At 44.6% G+C, this 18,051-nt stretch overlaps 1 protein-coding gene across 1 annotated transcript in view; it reads right to left on the bottom strand.

The window, feature by feature from the left end:
* The window catches only part of LOC117875533 (protein eva-1 homolog C-like), a 61,351-nt gene that overhangs the window by 14,019 nt on the left and 29,281 nt on the right, over positions 1-18,051 (bottom strand). Inside the window, exon 4 of the mRNA XM_034766912.1 lies at positions 12,999-13,151. Coding sequence (XP_034622803.1) covers positions 12,999-13,151 — 153 coding nt within the window. The remainder of the gene's footprint in view (positions 1-12,998; positions 13,152-18,051) is intronic.

Genomic DNA, 18,051 nt, shown 5'->3' with positions numbered 1-18,051 from the left:
GGACCTATTTATCTGACAGATTACCTCTCTCCCTCCTATCCATGGTGATAATACAATCTGGCAAGTCACTTCTTGCTGGGGGCATCTGGAGTTAAACACTCCAAGAACCGCACCCCCTGAAGGTTCCCCAATACCTAGGTTTCTCAAGCTTCAGGGGTTCACGGTAAAGCTTCTGTTTGGTCAAGTTCTTGACTGACATCTGAACTATTTTTGCAGCAGGGTATATGAATTCTGAACCTGGTTACAAGCAGGGCCGGCTCCAGGCACCAGCAGAGGAAGCACGTGCCTGGGGTGGCACATGCTAAGGGGCAGCATTCCGTCCATTCTTTGGGCGGCTTTTTTTTTTTTTTTTTTTTTTTTTTTTGCTTGGGGTGGCAAAAATGGTAGAGCTGGCCCTGGTTACAGGGATGTAAATCCTGAGTAAATCCATGGAATTCAATTGAGTTATTACCAATTTACACGAGTGCATGATCAGTGAGATCAGAATCTGGCCTTTCATTTTTAAATCTATTTTACATTGTTTTTAACTAATATCAAGTGCTAAGGAGATGGGTGTCTTACAAAATCAATCAATAAACAAACTCAACCCTACTAAAAGCTGTGACAAATGCCCCTTTTATTTCTTCAAATGGTATATTGTATATTATAGCACAACCTGCTAGTGCCATTAAAATTAAAGTTGTATCAGCATTTCCATTATGAACCATTTTCTTCTGGGGCTTATAATCAGGCTGTAAAAATTTGCACTAGTAGGTTCTTGGCTTTAAAATGAAGGAAGTTATTTTAATGATTTTTTTCAACATAACAAAAAAGATTATTGGCATGATGTGATAAATGAAGGGGGGGCAGCTTCCCTTTATTGACACCCAGCCAGCAAGTTAGCTATAAAATCCCTCTTGGTAGCTATTCTCTACTTGCTTTACCTGTAAAGCGTTCAAAAAAACCAATAGATAAAAAGAAGGGAGTGCACATCTGACCAAAAGAGTCAATGGGAGGGCTAGAACTTTTTAAAATTGGAAAAAAAAATTCCCTTTGTCTGTCTGTCTGCTGTTCTCCAGAGAGAGGAGACACAGAGCAGGAACAGGGCTGAACTATACTGTAGGAAGCTTTAAGCCAGGTATGAAAAACCATCAAATCATACCTAGGAATTGCTTATCTGAAACCCCAGATATGTAAGTAAATCAGGGAATGTCTAGGAAGATGCGATTAGGGTTATTTCTTTTATTTCTTATTGGCTTGTAGACTCCTCTGTGCTAACCCCAGGTGCTTTTGTTTTGCTTGTAACCTTTAAGCTGAACCTCAAGAGAGCTATCTTGATGCTTAATTTTTATAATTTTTTTTTGATCTAGCAAAAAGCCTAAGTTCCAGATGTATATTCTTTCTTTTTGTTTTTAGTAAAATTTACCCTTTTTAACAACAGGATTGGATTTTTGGTGTCCTAAGAGGTTTGTGCACATGTTTAATTAGCTGGTGGCAACAGATGATTTCCTTTGTTTTTCTTTCTCAGCTCTTCCCTGGAGGGGGGTGAAAGGGCTTCAGGGTACACAGGAAGGAATTCCCAAGTGCGCCTTTCTGGGTTGGTTTTTTTGCATTTGGGTGGTGGCAGCATCTACCCATCCAACTTCAGAGAGAAGCTGTAACCTTGGGAGTTTAATACAAGCCTGGAGTGGCCAGTATTAATTTTTAGAATCCTTGTGGGCCCCCACCTTCTGCACTTGTAGTGCCAGAGTAGGGAATCAGCCTTGACACATGGCCAAAAAAACCCTATTTGCTAGATAAATCATATTTATATGAGGGTATGTAATCCAATAATAGTTTTGATCTTTTAAGTTATTTTAGATACGCTGTTTTTAAAAGAAAAAGTAAAACAGGCAAACTATGCAATGTTGAACAGTTTTCTGAAAGCAGCCTTTTCATAGAATCATAGACTTTAAGGTCAGAAGGGACCATTATGATTGTCTAGTTTGACCTCCTGCACAATGCAGGCCACAGAATCTCACCCACCCACTCCTGTAACAAACCCCTAACCTATGTCTGAGCTATTGAAGTCCTCAAATGGTGGACTTCAAGACTTCAAGGTGCAGAGAATCGTCCAGCAAGTGACCCGTACCCCACGCTGCAGAGGAAGGCAAAAAAACCCCAGGGCCTCTGCCAATCTGCCCTGGAGGAAAATTCCTACCCGACCCCAAATATGGTTATCAGCTAAGCCCTGAGCATGTAGGCAAGACTCACCAGCCAGACAACCCAGGAAAGAATTCTCTGTAGTAACTCAGATCCCACCCCATCTAACATCCCATCACAGGCCATTGGGCATATTTACCGCTAATAGTCAAAGATCAATTAATTGCCAAAATTAGGCTATCCCATCATACCATCCCCTCCATACACTTTTGCCCCAATTTAAATTAGCATCCTGATAAGGATTTCATTTAAATTTAATAAAGTATTGTTTATGAATTAAACCCCAACTTACATTTACCTCGCATACCTGCATACTTGTGTTTTTAATTAGCTATTTACTGTTCAGGCTCAAAAAACATGTTCTTAATAATCAGCTATACTCATATACAATAGTTGCTCCATTAAATATAAGTTAAGTACAGAGGACCAGATTCACACTTACACTAAGGCCTCTTTACATCTATCTGGAAGCATAAATCACTGTGCAAGGGAGACAAAAAGATACGTCAAATTTATGGCGGTTTTTATATTGCCATGATAGTATAAAGGCACTTCAATGTAAATGAGAATTTGGCTCACAGGAATATTTTGAATACCTAATTTCTTATGAGATAAAATTTTACACTACACATTTTAAATACATATGTGTACACTACAGTCTAGTATTGGTAAAGGAACCACAAGATATATAAGGTAAATAATATAAGAGGTATTTACATGATGTACTATGATGGCTCTGGTTCAACTCACACACACGTCCGCACCAAGAAAAGGAAATTAAGTACAAACTGAAATTACCTTCTGAGTCCTGCCTTGAAATGACAAAAGCCAGAGAATTTGCAGTGAACCCAAAGACTCCTCTTCAGAAGTCACTGCCCTGTTCCTATGTCATTGGAGCTGATAAGAGATGGAGTCATCCACTGTATGAACTGCCTCACACTATATGATTTCATCCATTTTCTCTCTGCAAATTCTCCCATACAGACACTCATGAGAATTTGTATATTTGGTCACAAGGGTCATTTCATTTCTCAGCCAATGCAGCTTTTTGTAGCAAATGACGGTGACATCCCACCCTGGAATGAATTGCAGTTTTTCCTTGTGTCTGCCCCAGCATTCCATGGTCAGACCATAGGCATGGGAGCTAGGACCTCCTGAGTTCTAGTCCCCGTTTTGACACTAACTCTCGGTGATACTAGACAAATCTTCAGGCCGAAATCCTCAAAGACACCTAATGCCCATTGAAACCAATCTGGGCGTTAGACGCCAACCCAAGAGAGTGGGATGTATATGCTCAAGTTTAAAAATATAACTACTCCCAGTGAAGTCAGTAGTATTGCTCCCCTGCTTAAAGTTAAGCATGTGATTAAGTGTTTTGCTAGTTCAGGGCCTTAACCTCTCTGCCTCCATTTCCTCATCTCTGAAATGGAAATAATAAAACATACAAATCATACAGATGGGTTGTGAGGTTAATGTTTGTAACATGCGTTGAAGATGAGAGTGCTACACACGTATACTATTCTCATCCTGTTTGAGCATCTGCATTTCAGAGGTGATGTATATAATAAATAGTGCAGCACTGAAGGCACATTTTACCCCATGGACACCTGTCAGCAACAAAACGATTGGGTGTGTAAACTCTTAGGATCTATTGAGAGTGATCAACTAGTATTACTAGCTTCACCCACGAAAGCTTATGCTCCAATACATCTGTTAGTCTTAAAGGTGCCACAGGACCCTCTGTTGCTTTTTACAGATCCAGACTAACACGGCTACCCCTCTGATACTCAACTAGTATTAGTTCATTAAACCATAAAAGGGTAAACATCAAAGTGTAACTGTTGCACATTCTGCTCCAAATTCCTCCCTGATTTGATAATTAGCTTGTACTTGGCTATGAGTAGAGAAAGTCAAATTCTTGAATTAGCTTCCCCTGATCGACACTAGTCAGGAGAACAGATTCAGACCAAGACCATGAAAAAGTGATAAGGTGGCAAAGGATCCACATCACTGGATGGGCCAACTAGCCATTCCTTTCCCCTCCTCCCCCCAGCTAGCCCTGCAGTGTTCTTTGCAGGCAGCATGTGCAGTGACAAACTTGGAGCTTTATTAAAATAATTACAAATAAGGTCAAATTCCTGCAAGGTCTTTTAAGAGTTACCAAGGCACTCAAGCTGGGGGCCAGCTGTTTTGCAGGGTTTTCCCATTTCTGCATGAGCCTCTGTTCTTGAAGGTACATTTCCCTATAGTATGAATTCTTAACTTCTGGGTCACAAACAGGTTAGGCCGTTGTGTGGCTTATGATTCTTTGTGTGTTGTAACAGGAGACCATGGGATGAGAGAGGTGGAGAATCACTGCCCTAGGGTACAAACTTATTACTCTCATCTTTCTCTCCTAAGCTAAGCAAAGTTATAGATAGGTGAGACAGAGAGGTGGTTTGGTACATGTTGTGGTTTGGTATACAAATTTATCAAGCATGACTGTGGGACTCCCATATTACACGAGTGGTGAAACACAGGTGTTTTATGCAGTTCATCTTTTACTTTAGAAGGTTGAAAGTACTATGTAGGTGCTATTTATATTATAGTTTTATAGTAGGATAGTTAAGTTCAGACTCCCATTCATCTAGGTGCTTGCATAGCCTTACATAGCAAGTGGGGGGAGAGATAGCTCAGTGGTTTGAGCATTGGCCTGCTAAACCCAGACTTGTGAGCTCAATCCTTGAGGGAGCCATTTAGGGATCTGGGGCAAAAATCTGTCAGGGGATTAGTCCTGCATTTGAGCAGAGGGTTAGACTAGATGACCTCCTGAGGTCCTTTCCAACCCTGATATTCTATAGTATCTGAGCATTTCATAATCGTTAATAGATTTTATCTGCACAACACCCAAGTGTAGTTGAGATGATGCCCATTTTTCAGATGGGCTTTAACTGATTTGCCCACAGTCACACAGAAAGGTTGTGGCAGAACCAGGAACTGGACTCCAGAGCCTTATCCACTAGGCCAGGGGTTTTCAAACTCTGGGTAGTGGCTCCACGGGGTTAGCTGCTGGCAGACCGGAGACACTTTTTTTTACCTGCGGTGTCCGCAGGTATGGCCGATCGCAGCTCTCAGTGGCCACAGTTTGCCGTTCCTGGCCAATGGGAGCTGCGGGGAAGCAGCGTGGGCCAGGCCGCCACTTCCCGCAGCTCCCATTGGCCGGGAACAGCAAACCGCGGCCACTGAGAGCTGTGATCGGCCATACCTGTGGACGCCGCAGGTAAACAAAGCGTCTCCAGTCTGTCAGCAGCTAACCCTGCAGAGCTGCGATCCAGAGTTTGAAAACCCCTGCACTAAGCCATCTTTCCTCCCCATAACATCCCTTGTTTTTACATGCTTATAACTTTCTTTAAAATTCGCTTTTGTGGTTGTAAGTTTCCACGTTTGGCCTCAACCTAAAAGTGCAATTTGTTTTTAAAAGGTTTAAGTAAAATCTGATAAAGTGAGTGAAAAATACCATTTTTTCATCTTAAAAACAAATGCAATGTTCTTTGCTTGCCCACAACTCACAGCGGCTGAGTGAAAATCACTTCAGATTTGGCCATTGAGAGTCTTCTCTGCTAACAACCCAATCCTTCTGGCCTTATGCAAATCCCTAGAGCCATGAAATTCAAAATTGATAAATTATCACAGAATCAGAGGGAGACCAGGTGGATGAGGTAATATCTTTTATTGGACCAACACTTGTTGGTGAAAGAGACAAGCTTTCTAGCTACCCAGAGTTCTTCTTCAGGCCTGACAGCTTGTCTCTTTCACCAACGGATGTTAGCCCAATAAAAGGTAATACCTCACCTGCCTTCACTTTGTCCAATATCCTGGGACCAACATGACTACACCAACACTGGAAGCAATCAAAGAATCACAGAAATGTAGGGATGAAAGGGACCTCAAGAGTTATCAATTCAGTCCTCTGAACTGAGGCAGGACCAAGTAAACTTAGACTGTCCCTGACAGATATTTGTCCAACCTGTTCTTAAAAGCCTCCAATAACAGAAATTCCACAACCTCCCTTGGAAGCCTATTCCAGAGCTTAACTATCCTTACAGTTAGCAAGTTTTTCCTAATATCTAACCTAAATCTTTCTTGCTGCATATTAAGCCCATTATTTCTTTCCTACCTTCAATGGACATGGAGAACAACTGATCACCTCCTCTTTATAACAGTCCTGAGTCTTCAAATATGTTATCAAGTTCCCCCCTCAGTCTTCTTTTCTCAAGACTAAACATGCCCAGTGTTTCTAAACCTTTTATCATTTTTGTTGCTGTTCTCTGGACTCTCTCCAATTTTTCCACATCTTTTCTAGAGTTTGGGGCCCACAATTGGACCCTGTACTCTAGCTGATGCCTCACCAGTGTTGAGTAGCGCAGGACAGTTACCTAATACACCCCAGAACGATATTAGCTTTTTTCACATACTCAGAGTGTAGCCAGACTGTAGCTAAGGGGGAATGGAGGTCTCCCTGGTGTCTGAAGCATATAGTTTATTTGTAAAATTAGTTCACTCCTGACATTTGGAATCAAAGGCTGTCACACAATAGCTACGTACGGCATGATTGTGAAAAACTGCAGAGCCTAGCGGAAGCCTTGATTTACAAATCATGACATTTTAATCTACTTCTGGAGGAACATAGCTGCCTGCGGTGCTAAGCAGACTCATGGTGGGAGTAGATTCTCCGAAGCAGGCTTGGGGAGCTACGCACATAGCTCCTGTGATTGTTGATGGGAATTGGGAGCGTAACCCCCTCCCCCAGTGCTGAAAACGTATCGGTGCACTCCGTATATTATTCCCAGCAGTGACTTTGGGAATATTCGGCTTTGGCAGCGAAGCACAGAGTGCATGTGCTTTTCATTGATTTGGGCTGGAAATGTGTTTTACATTGGTTGTCCCTGTGCTCTGCGCATTTGGAGCCAGCGTAGGAGTTGTAACCACTGCTACAATTCACCTCCACTTCCACCATCATCTGAGCCATCTCCCCTAGGGGCTTCAGAGAGAAAATAGATGAAAGGAAGTCAGGACAGGCTGCCCAGTCACGACAGGGAGAGACTAAGTGTAGCACCAGCAGTATCATTAGGCACTGCTGACCAGGTCAGCCAGCCACCACAGAACACACTAGGCAGGTTCAGATGCACGCTCGTGAAGTGTGAGGGCTAGAGGGGGGTTGAAGGAGCACCTGCCTACCCAGCCACACACACACTCAGGGTACGTCTACATTTGAGCTGGGAGGTGTGATTCCCAGCTCACGTAGATGTATCTGCACTAGCTCAAATAGAGCTAGTCTGCAAAGAATAGCAGTGTAGCTGGGCTCCGGCTAGCTACCTGAGTACATACCCAGGGGATCCAGGGGGTACGTGCTTGAGTTGCTAGCCCGAGCCACCGCCTGTGCTGCCCTGACTACACTGATATTTTTAGCGCGAGAGCTCTGCTTGAGCTAGCCTGAGTACTTCTATGCAAGCTGGGGATCACACCTCTCAGCTCACATGTAGACATAGCCTCTATTTCCTGGAGCGTAGGGGAACATCAAAATGAGAGGTGTACATGAATCCTTCATGTAGCCTTCTCCCTTCACACACAGCCCCGAAACATTCCAAAATGTCAGGAGAGGGAGTTCTCACCTCTTTCCTCTCAGCAACCATGAGATCATGGTATTTCCAGGTGTACAGCACATTGCGTCTCATTCCCTTCATTGTCCGGCACCTCTAGGCCACCACCTATGCTGCCTCCTCTGTCACAGAAACATTTCCTCTCCCTCTAGCAGTTAAATGTTCCCCAGGAGAAACCCCGCTCCCCTGAAGTCTGGTGTAAGCTGAGACTTCACATTTGGCAGGCCCAACTTTTAACAAGACAAACCATATTTTTGCACACATGTTACACGATTTGCCCAAAGTCACCCAGCAGACTAGTGGAGAAGCCATGGAAAGAACCCAGATCTTCTGTGTTGCAGGCCAGTGCTCTTTCCACTAGCTCAGACTGCAACTATCTAACTATGTAGGCATTTCTACCAGGCCCATCACATTGCTCTATAGTACAACATCTTTTGTAATTAAATTTAATTGACAAGCCAAAACTGCAGGGTGGATCTTCCTCTCTAAATTAGCTGATCGTGCCCCACATTCTAAAATCAGACAGTATTCTTAGGGGATCATTAAAATATGCACCTCACTTAAAAGAGCTAAAGGCTGGTTTGGAAAACACCACATCTATGACTTTGGACAGTATGACAGCCAATGGATTCCAATAGCTTTGCCATCATCTTCCACAGTTTATTATTACTCAGTTACAGCTGTGCTCTACCTCCTCTGGCTCCTTCCATCCTTGCCTGTAATGGGGCAAATTCTGCTCTCAACTACAGAAATGCAACCAATCCCATTAACTCCAATGAGGCTGCATCAATGCCACAGAGACTAGAATGTGGCCCTTTGTCACTCCCATTCAGCGCCCAAGTAAGGATAAAATGCGGTGACATTCGCACAGCAGATCTTGACTCCAATATTGTGCCACCAGGACGTGTCCGTTTTTGCAGGCGTTCCCAGAACAGGTGAGCTGAGATTTGCAATGAGGCTCGCAGCACGACTGTGCTCTTTACTGCTCAACTGTGCTGCAAGTGCCTGGGTTCATGTAGCATTGGCACCACTAAGGAGCTTGCAATGCTCCACAAATATCACAGATGCCATCATACCAGTCACCACTTCTTATTGATACCCATTGTGCATGCTTCAGACTTCTACGTGGCCACATCTCACGCCTGCACAGAAACAGCATTTAGCTCCTTATAAGTGCTGGAGTGGCAGCCCTGGAGACTAAAGGTCTGCATTTAATAAAGAGCAGGTACAGCACAGGCAACTACAGAGGTGCAGGTTTCCCCGCACTACCCCAGCCAATGTCTCTCCACCCTGGCCTGTAGCTGGGACAGAGGCTAATTCTATATGCTAGTCTATCCATTGCCTCTCTGCTGAGAGTGCTGGCTAGGAATGGTAGTTGCAGTGTGAGTGTTTGTGATGTAGACACTTATCCTCTAGGAACTAGACCATAGGGTTGCCAACTTTCTAATTGTACAAAACCTAACACCCTTGCTCCGCCCCCGCCCCACCCCTTCTCTGAGGCCCCGCCCCCACTCACTCCAGTCCCCCTCCCTCTGTTGCTTGCTCTCCCCCACCCTCACTCACTTTCACTGGGCTGGGGCAGGGGGTTGGGTTACGGGAGGGGGTGAGGGCTCCGGCTGGGGGTGTGAGCTCTGAGGTGCACGAGAGGACTCCGGACTGGAGCCAAGGCACTTGGAGCATGGGAGCGGGCTCAGGCAGGGGGTTGGGGTGCAGGAGGGGGGACAGGCTCCAGTTGGGGGTGTGGGCTCTGGGGTGGGGCCAGGGATGAGGGGTTTGGGATGCAGGAGAGGGCTCCAGGCTAGGGCCAAGGGGTTTGGCGTGTGGGAAGGGGTTCTGACCTGGGGCAGGGGGTTGGGATGAGGGTGGCGGTTCAGGGTGCGGGCTCCAGGAAGGAGTTTGGGTGAAGGAGGGGGCTCAGGGCTGGGTCAGGGCATTGGGATGCGGGGTCTGGGAAGGAGATAGGGTGCGGGAGGGGTTTCCGACCTGGGGGCAGGGGCTTTGAGGTGGGGCTGCGGGATCTGGGAAGGAGTTAAGGTGCGGGAGGGGGTTCTGACCTGCGGAAGGGGGTTTGGAGTGTGGGCTCTAGCAGGCGGCGCTTACCTCAGGCTGCTCCCAGTCGGCGGCGCAGAGGGGCTAAGGCAGGCTCTCTGCCTGCCCTGGCTCCATGCTGCTCCCAGAAGCAGCCAGCATGTCCAGCCCCTAGGCAGAGGTGCAGCCAGGGGCTCTGCATGGTGTGCGCTGACCACACCCACAGGCACCACCACCGCAGCTCCCATTGGCCAGGAACCATAGCCAATGGGAGATGCGGAGCTAGCGCTCGGGGCGGGGGCAGCATGTGGAGTCTACCTGGCCTCTACGCCTAGGGGCCGCAGGGACATGCCAGCCACTTCCGGGAGCTGCGTGGAGCCAGGGCAGGCAGGGAGCCTGCCTTAGCCCCACTGCACTGCCGACCGGACTTTTAACAGCCCAGTCAGCAATGCTGATCGGAACTGTCAGGGTCCCTTTTCAACCAGGCATTCTGGTCGAAAACCAGATGCCTGGCGACCCTACTAGACCAAGAGCATCAAACTCATTTCACATTGGCTAGAGAACAGATGGTTTTTGTGTGTTTTTTAAATTTATGGATGTTTAGCATATGAACATATGCAACTGTAGATTGCCTGGCAGAAAAGAAGCTACTTAAAGGCACCATAAATCGACCGTAACCTGATGCAATTTAACAGCTTTCTTTGAGGATTCCCCCCACCCCCTCATTTTAACTTTATTCTTTATAAAAAAAACAACAACTTTAAATATAAACTCTAGCTAGTCTTAGCTACAGGCAGTTTGTGACATCTGTTGCTAATACACTCATCTGCAGTGTATACATGGTTCAGGGCATGATGAAGGGAAGAGAATATTGAATGAGACACTCAATAAGTAGACTCAAATATTTAGTCTGCTAAACTTGACAAAAATCTGCACCATAGCAGCATGATTGCTTGGCTAATGAAGCCTCACAGAACCCAAAGCGTCTCAGACATACCTAAACGATACACAGACATACACATATACATAGATAAAATATATATATAACATATACACACACACTTGTATTTGCGATTGGTCTACACTGGGGTTCAAAATGAATTGGGAACCACATCTCAACTCTCTTTAAGCATAACTCCAACCAACAGGTTTCTAACATGATTCAGCTTGCCAAGTTATGGATGTTAGGAACCTCCTTGAGCTAGAATACAGTTCACGTTGTGTTAAAAAGCCAGTAAAGAACAAGCCTGGGACAATCCTGAAAAAAAGCTATTCATAGTGCAAACCAAAATTCGGTGTGACTCATAGAATCGTAGGACTGAGAGGTCCTGCAGGACAAAGCATTATCTAGACCATCATGTCCTGGTCTAAGCCAAGCACCCTGCATTTAGGACTCCCAAGCTCTCTCCACTAGCTCCTTTTATATGCACGACAGAGAGCATGACAAACATATCAAAGGGCTCCAAGAAGTTGACCTCCATTATGGAGGATATGGGTCCCTCCCTGGTGAGCTTGACATCCACAATTTGTTTCTTCTGGCAGTGTGTTGACACCATGCTAGCATAACTCTGTCCCCAAAAGGACTCTGCAATGCCTCCCATTACATCCCTCCCCAAGAAAAGTCCCTGATAGCTTCCCACCTTGTGTCATTAGAGCTCATTAATGATGGTGCCCAAATCTCCCCTCCTCTATGACCTCCAACACACCAGTCACCTATTAACCACCCTCCCTCTTCTCCATCCCAACTACCTTCCTAGTCCTGGCTGGTCAAAAAATTTTCTGTCACAACTGTTTTTGACAGAAATTTAGGTTTTCAACTAAACATGGGGATGTTTTTGCAAAAAAGATATCAGCTTTTCACACACAAAAAATGATTTTTCATTGATAACCTACATGCCCAAAAGCCAAAATATTTTTGGGCCAAAAACTAAAATGGTTTTTCATTCTCAAATGCCACTGTGCTGCCTCTAAGGAGTTGTAGTTCAGGTGCCTCATTCTCCCATTTTCCTCTGTTGGCCAGGCTCCTCAGCTGTACTACATAGCCCATGATGCACTGTAGCCATGTGATTGCCATGATGCATGGCCTCCTCTCACCAAGAGAGGAGATAGTCTGACCAGGGAGCCATGCCCACAGAAGAGAGTGGGAGCATGAGGTATTCAAACTATAGCTCTCACGAGTAGGGTCCTGTGTAAATCACAATTTCACAGAGAGCACAGAAATCAAGAAAATGCCCCCAAACTGTAATCTTTTAACTATTTTTAAAGGAAAATGTCTACAACAAATTACCTAGTCAGTTTTAAGATAGCATGAATTTTATATATAACATTAGTCAAAATTGACTAAACGTTACTTGTAAAGTTCATCCCATCCTTGAAATTGACTAAATTTACTTGTAAAATTCATTCCCTATCAACACCATAAAATTCAATACTTTGCCATATACAGTTGCAAATTTTCTTTTAAAAAAAATCATGATTTACACAGGGCTCTACTCATGAAGCTGCAAAGCAGCATTTCTGAACCAAAATATTTTGATTTTCTCTTTTTTTTTTTTTTTTTTTTTTGGGGAAAAAAACATTTTTTTATCAGGTAAAAAAAAAAAAAAAAAAACAACCCTCATTTTCTGACCAGCTCTATTTCCTACCCCTGAGATTCTCCTGCAAGCTCAACATATTCTAGGATATACTTGACCTCCGTTGTAGAGCAAAAGGAAATCAGTGGGTCTAGTCACATGAGTTCGCACTTACCAGCATGAATGACGTTGGCACAATCAGGCCCTAGTTATGGGGCCACATTTTTTTTTTTTAAAGAAACCTGGCATGTTTGCATAGAAATCCATGCTCATCTGTGGCCTATTTCTGCAAGGGCAGTTAGTGTCATTGCCCATGCAAATCAAAGGGCACCAAACAGGATGACAGAGGAAAGAGGAGAGTGACATGAACCTGGTGGAGAAGTGGTTAGTGGGGGGCAGCATTCTAGCCAGCGGTGGAGATGAAGTGGGTTTACAAACCTGGAGCTAACCCCACTGGGCAATTCTCTCACTTTTCCTAACAGTGAGCAAGGCCAGTAAGGTCACACTAATACTCATGAAATGATCGATCACCAGCATGGAGCACTGCACCCTGTGCACGGCCCATTGCTCTTCTTACCTATCGTAGGCATCCCTAAATTCTGGTAGGGGCATTCCAGGCTGCCTCCTTGAGTTCTTCCAAAAATAGCGGAGTAAATGGCTATGACCATGTTTTTCTGACAGCTCAGTCTCAGCTTGTCGTCTTCACAGGCTACTTTACTCTTGTACTCGTCTGGAAAGAAACAGAACGTCTCGTTAGTCAGCTGATTCACAGCAATGTGCAGACAGCGAGCAGGAAAAAAAAGTAAGCCAACCGTGAAGAGATTCCTTCCCCCTCAAGCATACGTTGGTTGATTCAGTGGGGTCTGCTGGTTCGTGGCCAGAGATTGACATGGACTTAGAGATCAGAAGGATCCCCACCCAATGACCATATTTGCTATGATAACGAAGAGGATAATTTGCATTTAGTATAGCCCTTTCCACCAGGAATTATCAAAGCTTTTACAAACATTAATTAATATAGCCTCGTCACACCTGTGAGAGGTGAGAGTGACATTGGATCAAATATAACTAAAGAGAGAGAGACTGGGAAGGGGGAGGAAACAGAGGGAAATTTTCCATTTCCCGTTTGCCAGATAAGGAAATTGATTCACAGAGGTTAAATGGCTTGTCTGTGACCAGGCAGAAAGGCTGTGGCAGGGACACGGAAAGAAGCCAGGTCTCCTGTTCCTTAACCACAGGCCATCTGTCAACCCCCACATGTATGTCCCGCCCATTAACGCAGCTGGAATGTGAACTGGGCACACTGTGGTCAGCAGGCAACAGCAGCTCCGCAGGCGCTGAACAGGAGCCTTCCCCTAGTGAGTCACTAGGAGCTGTGCTAAGCTTGTTTTATGCTGGGAGTTGCTCTTGCCTATCAGACAAACAGATACACAAAGTTGCTCTCAAATCTGATTTCAAACAGACAGCCGGACGTCACGGGACGTCGTCCTGCTCTTGCAAAGCTGATGCTGGCGGAACAAACCCTGACTTTGCACACATCAAAAAGAGACTAGGGAAGTTCAGTCACAGGAGACCATGTGTCCTGAACTTCTCTTTATTATATTATTATCTGTATGACTGGAGCACACAGAGGCCACAACTTAGACCAGGCCCCCATCCAGTTAGGCACTCTACAAACACTTAGTAAGCAACAGTCCCTGTCCTGAGGAGCCTATAGTCTAAATAGGCATGGGTGGGGGGGAGGGAACAGAGGCATGGAGAGGTGACATGCCAAAGGTCACACCACCAGGAAGTGTCCACAATGGCTTCATATAAATATAGGAAAGGACTAGACTAGCACAGGCTGCATGGGTGGATGGGGATGAATGTGCCTTATGTTTTCTCTCTCTCATGCACCTGCTCAGGGGCCAGTCACAATCTGGCCCTAAACCTACTAAAACTGTTACAGTATGTATACGACTCAGTCTAAATGCAAGCATTCGTACTGGTGGGTTTCATGTTTCCCCCTGAAAAATTAAATGTGCTTAAATGGCAGAGGAAAGGTGGCAGTGATATTCAGCAAATGGTTTACTTGATTCTAATCCCCAGTGCAGTCATTTGTAGGGGCAACTGAGATTTGCAATGATTAAGATATTTGCTAAGGATAATATACCCTTTATTGCTGGTGTGTTTTCAGAGACATTGGATCAAATATAACTAAAGAGAGAGAGACTGGGAAGGGGGAGGAAACAGCTGCAGGCTTTTCTAGACACAGTTCAAAGATCTTTATACAAGGTGATTGTAACATAGATTGAACAATTGCGGAAAAGTAGCAATAAACATTTCTAACGGAAAAATTGGCCCTTGCAAATTGTAGAGTAACCAACAAGATTTCCTGTAATTAGACAATGTGTACATGGATGTTAATTCATTGGACTGTAGCAAATTACTCAGAAAGGATCAATGGAACATGGACATTTCCACATATGGCCAATAATAATTTTATGAGTGATTGTAACTGGGAAGATCAAAAGTTAACATTATTAGTCTCAGTCTCAGAAAAATCTCAGTGCTGAAAGCTCTCAAACAGATTTAGCACTTACAGTGTGTGATGAGTGGGTCTTAATTCCAGAGGTGTATTTAGCATGCAACTATTTTTAAAAATGATTTACTTGAAAAACTTATGTAACATTATTGTTTAAAAAAAACAAATGACCATATGGGAGAGTGTTGGGAGCAATCTTTGGGGTGTATATTTGCTGAACCTATTTTACAGTTCAAAGAGCTGAGAAGACATGGCATCAGAAATCCATATTCATCCCAAAGTTATAAAGCATTCAGATCACAGACACAGAGAAGTTAGAAATGGAAAAGATTTAGTAGGTGACCTTTCCCATCTCCTTGCCACTGCAGGATTATTTCCTACAGAACATTCTCAAGAACACTGTCTTGTTCAGTTTCAAATGACTGAATTAATAAGACTACTTGCAAGATGCTACTCCAGATTTTAATTGCTTTCACTCTTTGGCGACTTCTCTTCAGCCTAAATTTTCCTTTGCTCAATTTCATTCCATCTCATCGCACCCTACAGAATAAACTCTCCCTACTTTGTAGCTTATACCTTTCTACTACTTCCTGTTACTTCGACATCATCACCCCTGCCAGCCTCACAGTGTCATTTAAACAAGCTGCACATTTATTTAGTTCTCTTCGCATCTTTCTATGTGCCTCTCTTTGTGTTTAAATAGGAAGTCCTCACCAATTTGAAGTCTTGGTGTTCCTCCAATCAGTGCCCAGGGGAGGCCCCACTGATGTAGCTTCAAGTTTCATGGTTTCTCCGCTTGGGTACTGTCCTGAGTTCTCTGCCTGGTGGCCCCCATCTGCAACCCTTCTTTTAAATCTTTGAACTGTGCTTCCATTCGTGTTTTAGCATGTTTTTGTTGCAACTAATGACTTGTGCTCTGGGTCCTGTGTTCCCTCCTGCACCTGAGGGGGAGGTCCATTAGTGTGGTGGGCTCCACCCACTGCCTCCTAGAATTCAAATCAAATTCAAATGAGGGAAGGGATAGCTCAGTGGTTTGAGCATTGGCCTGCTAAACCCAGGGTTGTGAATTCAATCCTTGAGGGGGCCACTTAGGGATCTGGGGCAAAATCAGTACTTGGTCCTGCTAGTGAAGGCAGGGGGCTGGACTTGATGACCTTTCAGGGTCCCTTCCAGTTCTACAAGATAGGTATAAATCACCCTGATACATGCCGACCTGAGTTTGTCTGGGCTGCATCCATCAATTCCTTGAACTCCTTCATGGAGCTGTGGACATTGTCCACAGTATTCTGCTCAGTGCTTCGGGTTCCCTCATTTCGTACCTAGGATCTTTACCCCATTCCAGTCTATTCATTTGTTTTCCTCCATACTCGGCTAAGTCTTCAGTGCTGTAGCCCCTCCCTTATCTGAGGGGTGGGCCTTCAGTTGCTTGGTGGGCTCTGCCCATCATTTCAGGATTTAATAGGCCAGCACGCATCCAGTAATAGTTCCTCTGGGAGGCATCAACTGACTCCCTGGACTCCTTCTTGAGGCAGTGGACATTGTCCAGGGTGCTCTGCTGCATGTCCCCCACTGGATCCCTTGTTTTGAGCCTGTGACCTGCACTTACTTCCCTGTTTTTCATTCCATAATCAGTTAAATGTAGAGGTCTAGGTTTGGGGGGGGGGGTGTTGTTCTGGTGGGCTCCACCCACCACCCTAGATTGTTAATAAGCCAGCACATTTCACAAACACTGAAATACACAATGAAAAATTCAGAAATTTTTTGGATTAATTTTTTTATTTTTAACTGCACTGAGTGGAGATTTAAATACTAACGTGTGCTAACCTGATGCCTGGCTGTAAGTAGTTATCTGCTCAGAAAGTCATCTGACTGTAGGTCTACCCTGCCCGTGGCTGACCCATGCCACCTGACTCGGGCTTGCAGGGCTTAGGCTAAGGGGCTGTTTAATTGTGATGTAGACGTTCGGGCTCAGACTGCAGCCTGAGCTCTGCGACCCTCCCACCTCTCCGGGTCCTACAGCCCAGGCTCCAGCCTGAGCCCAAACATCTACATCGCAACTAAACAGCCCCTTAACCCGAATTCCACAAGCCTAAATCAGCTGGCACGGGCCAGCCGTGGGTTTTTAACTGCAGTGTAGCTATTCCCTAAAAGTCTTAACATTACATCTAATAAGACAATATATTTACTTATAGAGCAAAAATGTTGCCAGTTTCAAAAGGCATCCTGCAAACTCATCCACCGATAATTTCTGGAGGTTTGAAACTCTTCTGACAAGTGGAAAGATTGTTCTTTATAGATGACCCTGTCGGATTCCTTTTAAATTATCCCTGTGATGCATCCAGCCAATTTGCAGCGTTTAAAAGGAGACTTTCCCGCTTGTCACTTCCATTAGACTAAAGCAGTTGTCTTTTTATATTCTGCTTTGAAAAGGCTGGCAGTGTTGCAAATTAACTGTTACCTTTCATTTTCAAAGCCAGGCTCAGATGTGCCGGGTTGGACTTTACTGTCAGACAAACAAAGCTATAGGGTGATCTAAAGGATGAAAGAGAAGGGTATTGAAATGTAGGCACTCTATTGTGAGATGAGGTCTACATTTAACACTTGGAGCCGGGGCCAACTAAATTCCAATTCCAGCTCTTCATTGGCCCTATTTTTTTTCTCTCATACACTGATGTACATCAGGAGTAACTCCACTTTAAATAAACTGGTATAAAACTTGTTTGTGTAAACTGAACTCTGTCCTTTAGTTTCCCCATTTGAAAAATATGTAACCATACTTACCCTGCTCACACAGATGTTAGGAGAAGGAATTAGTAGTAGTTAATCAACCTAATCCAGTTCCGATTTATTCTGTAGTCACAGGGGTTGCCTAGGGCATAAGTCAGGGGAAAATTGGGCCCAGTACTTTTAATTTTATAAATCCTGTGTGTATGTGTGGCAGGGCACTGCAGGGGAAGCCCTAATCAGAGGAAATGGGTTGGGATTGGGCCACTAGCTAGGACTGGCCTAGAAACTGGCCACACCTGCCAGCCTAGTTAACAGGGGCTAAACGCTTGGGAGGAAGTGAGCCTGAGAGGAGGTTGTAGACCAGAAGGAGAGAATAAGC

Source organism: Trachemys scripta, chromosome 3 (genome assembly GCF_013100865.1).
Source record: "Trachemys scripta elegans isolate TJP31775 chromosome 3, CAS_Tse_1.0, whole genome shotgun sequence".
Lineage (NCBI taxonomy): Eukaryota > Metazoa > Chordata > Testudines > Emydidae > Trachemys > Trachemys scripta.
This window is presented reverse-complemented; position numbering and strand designations above follow the sequence as displayed.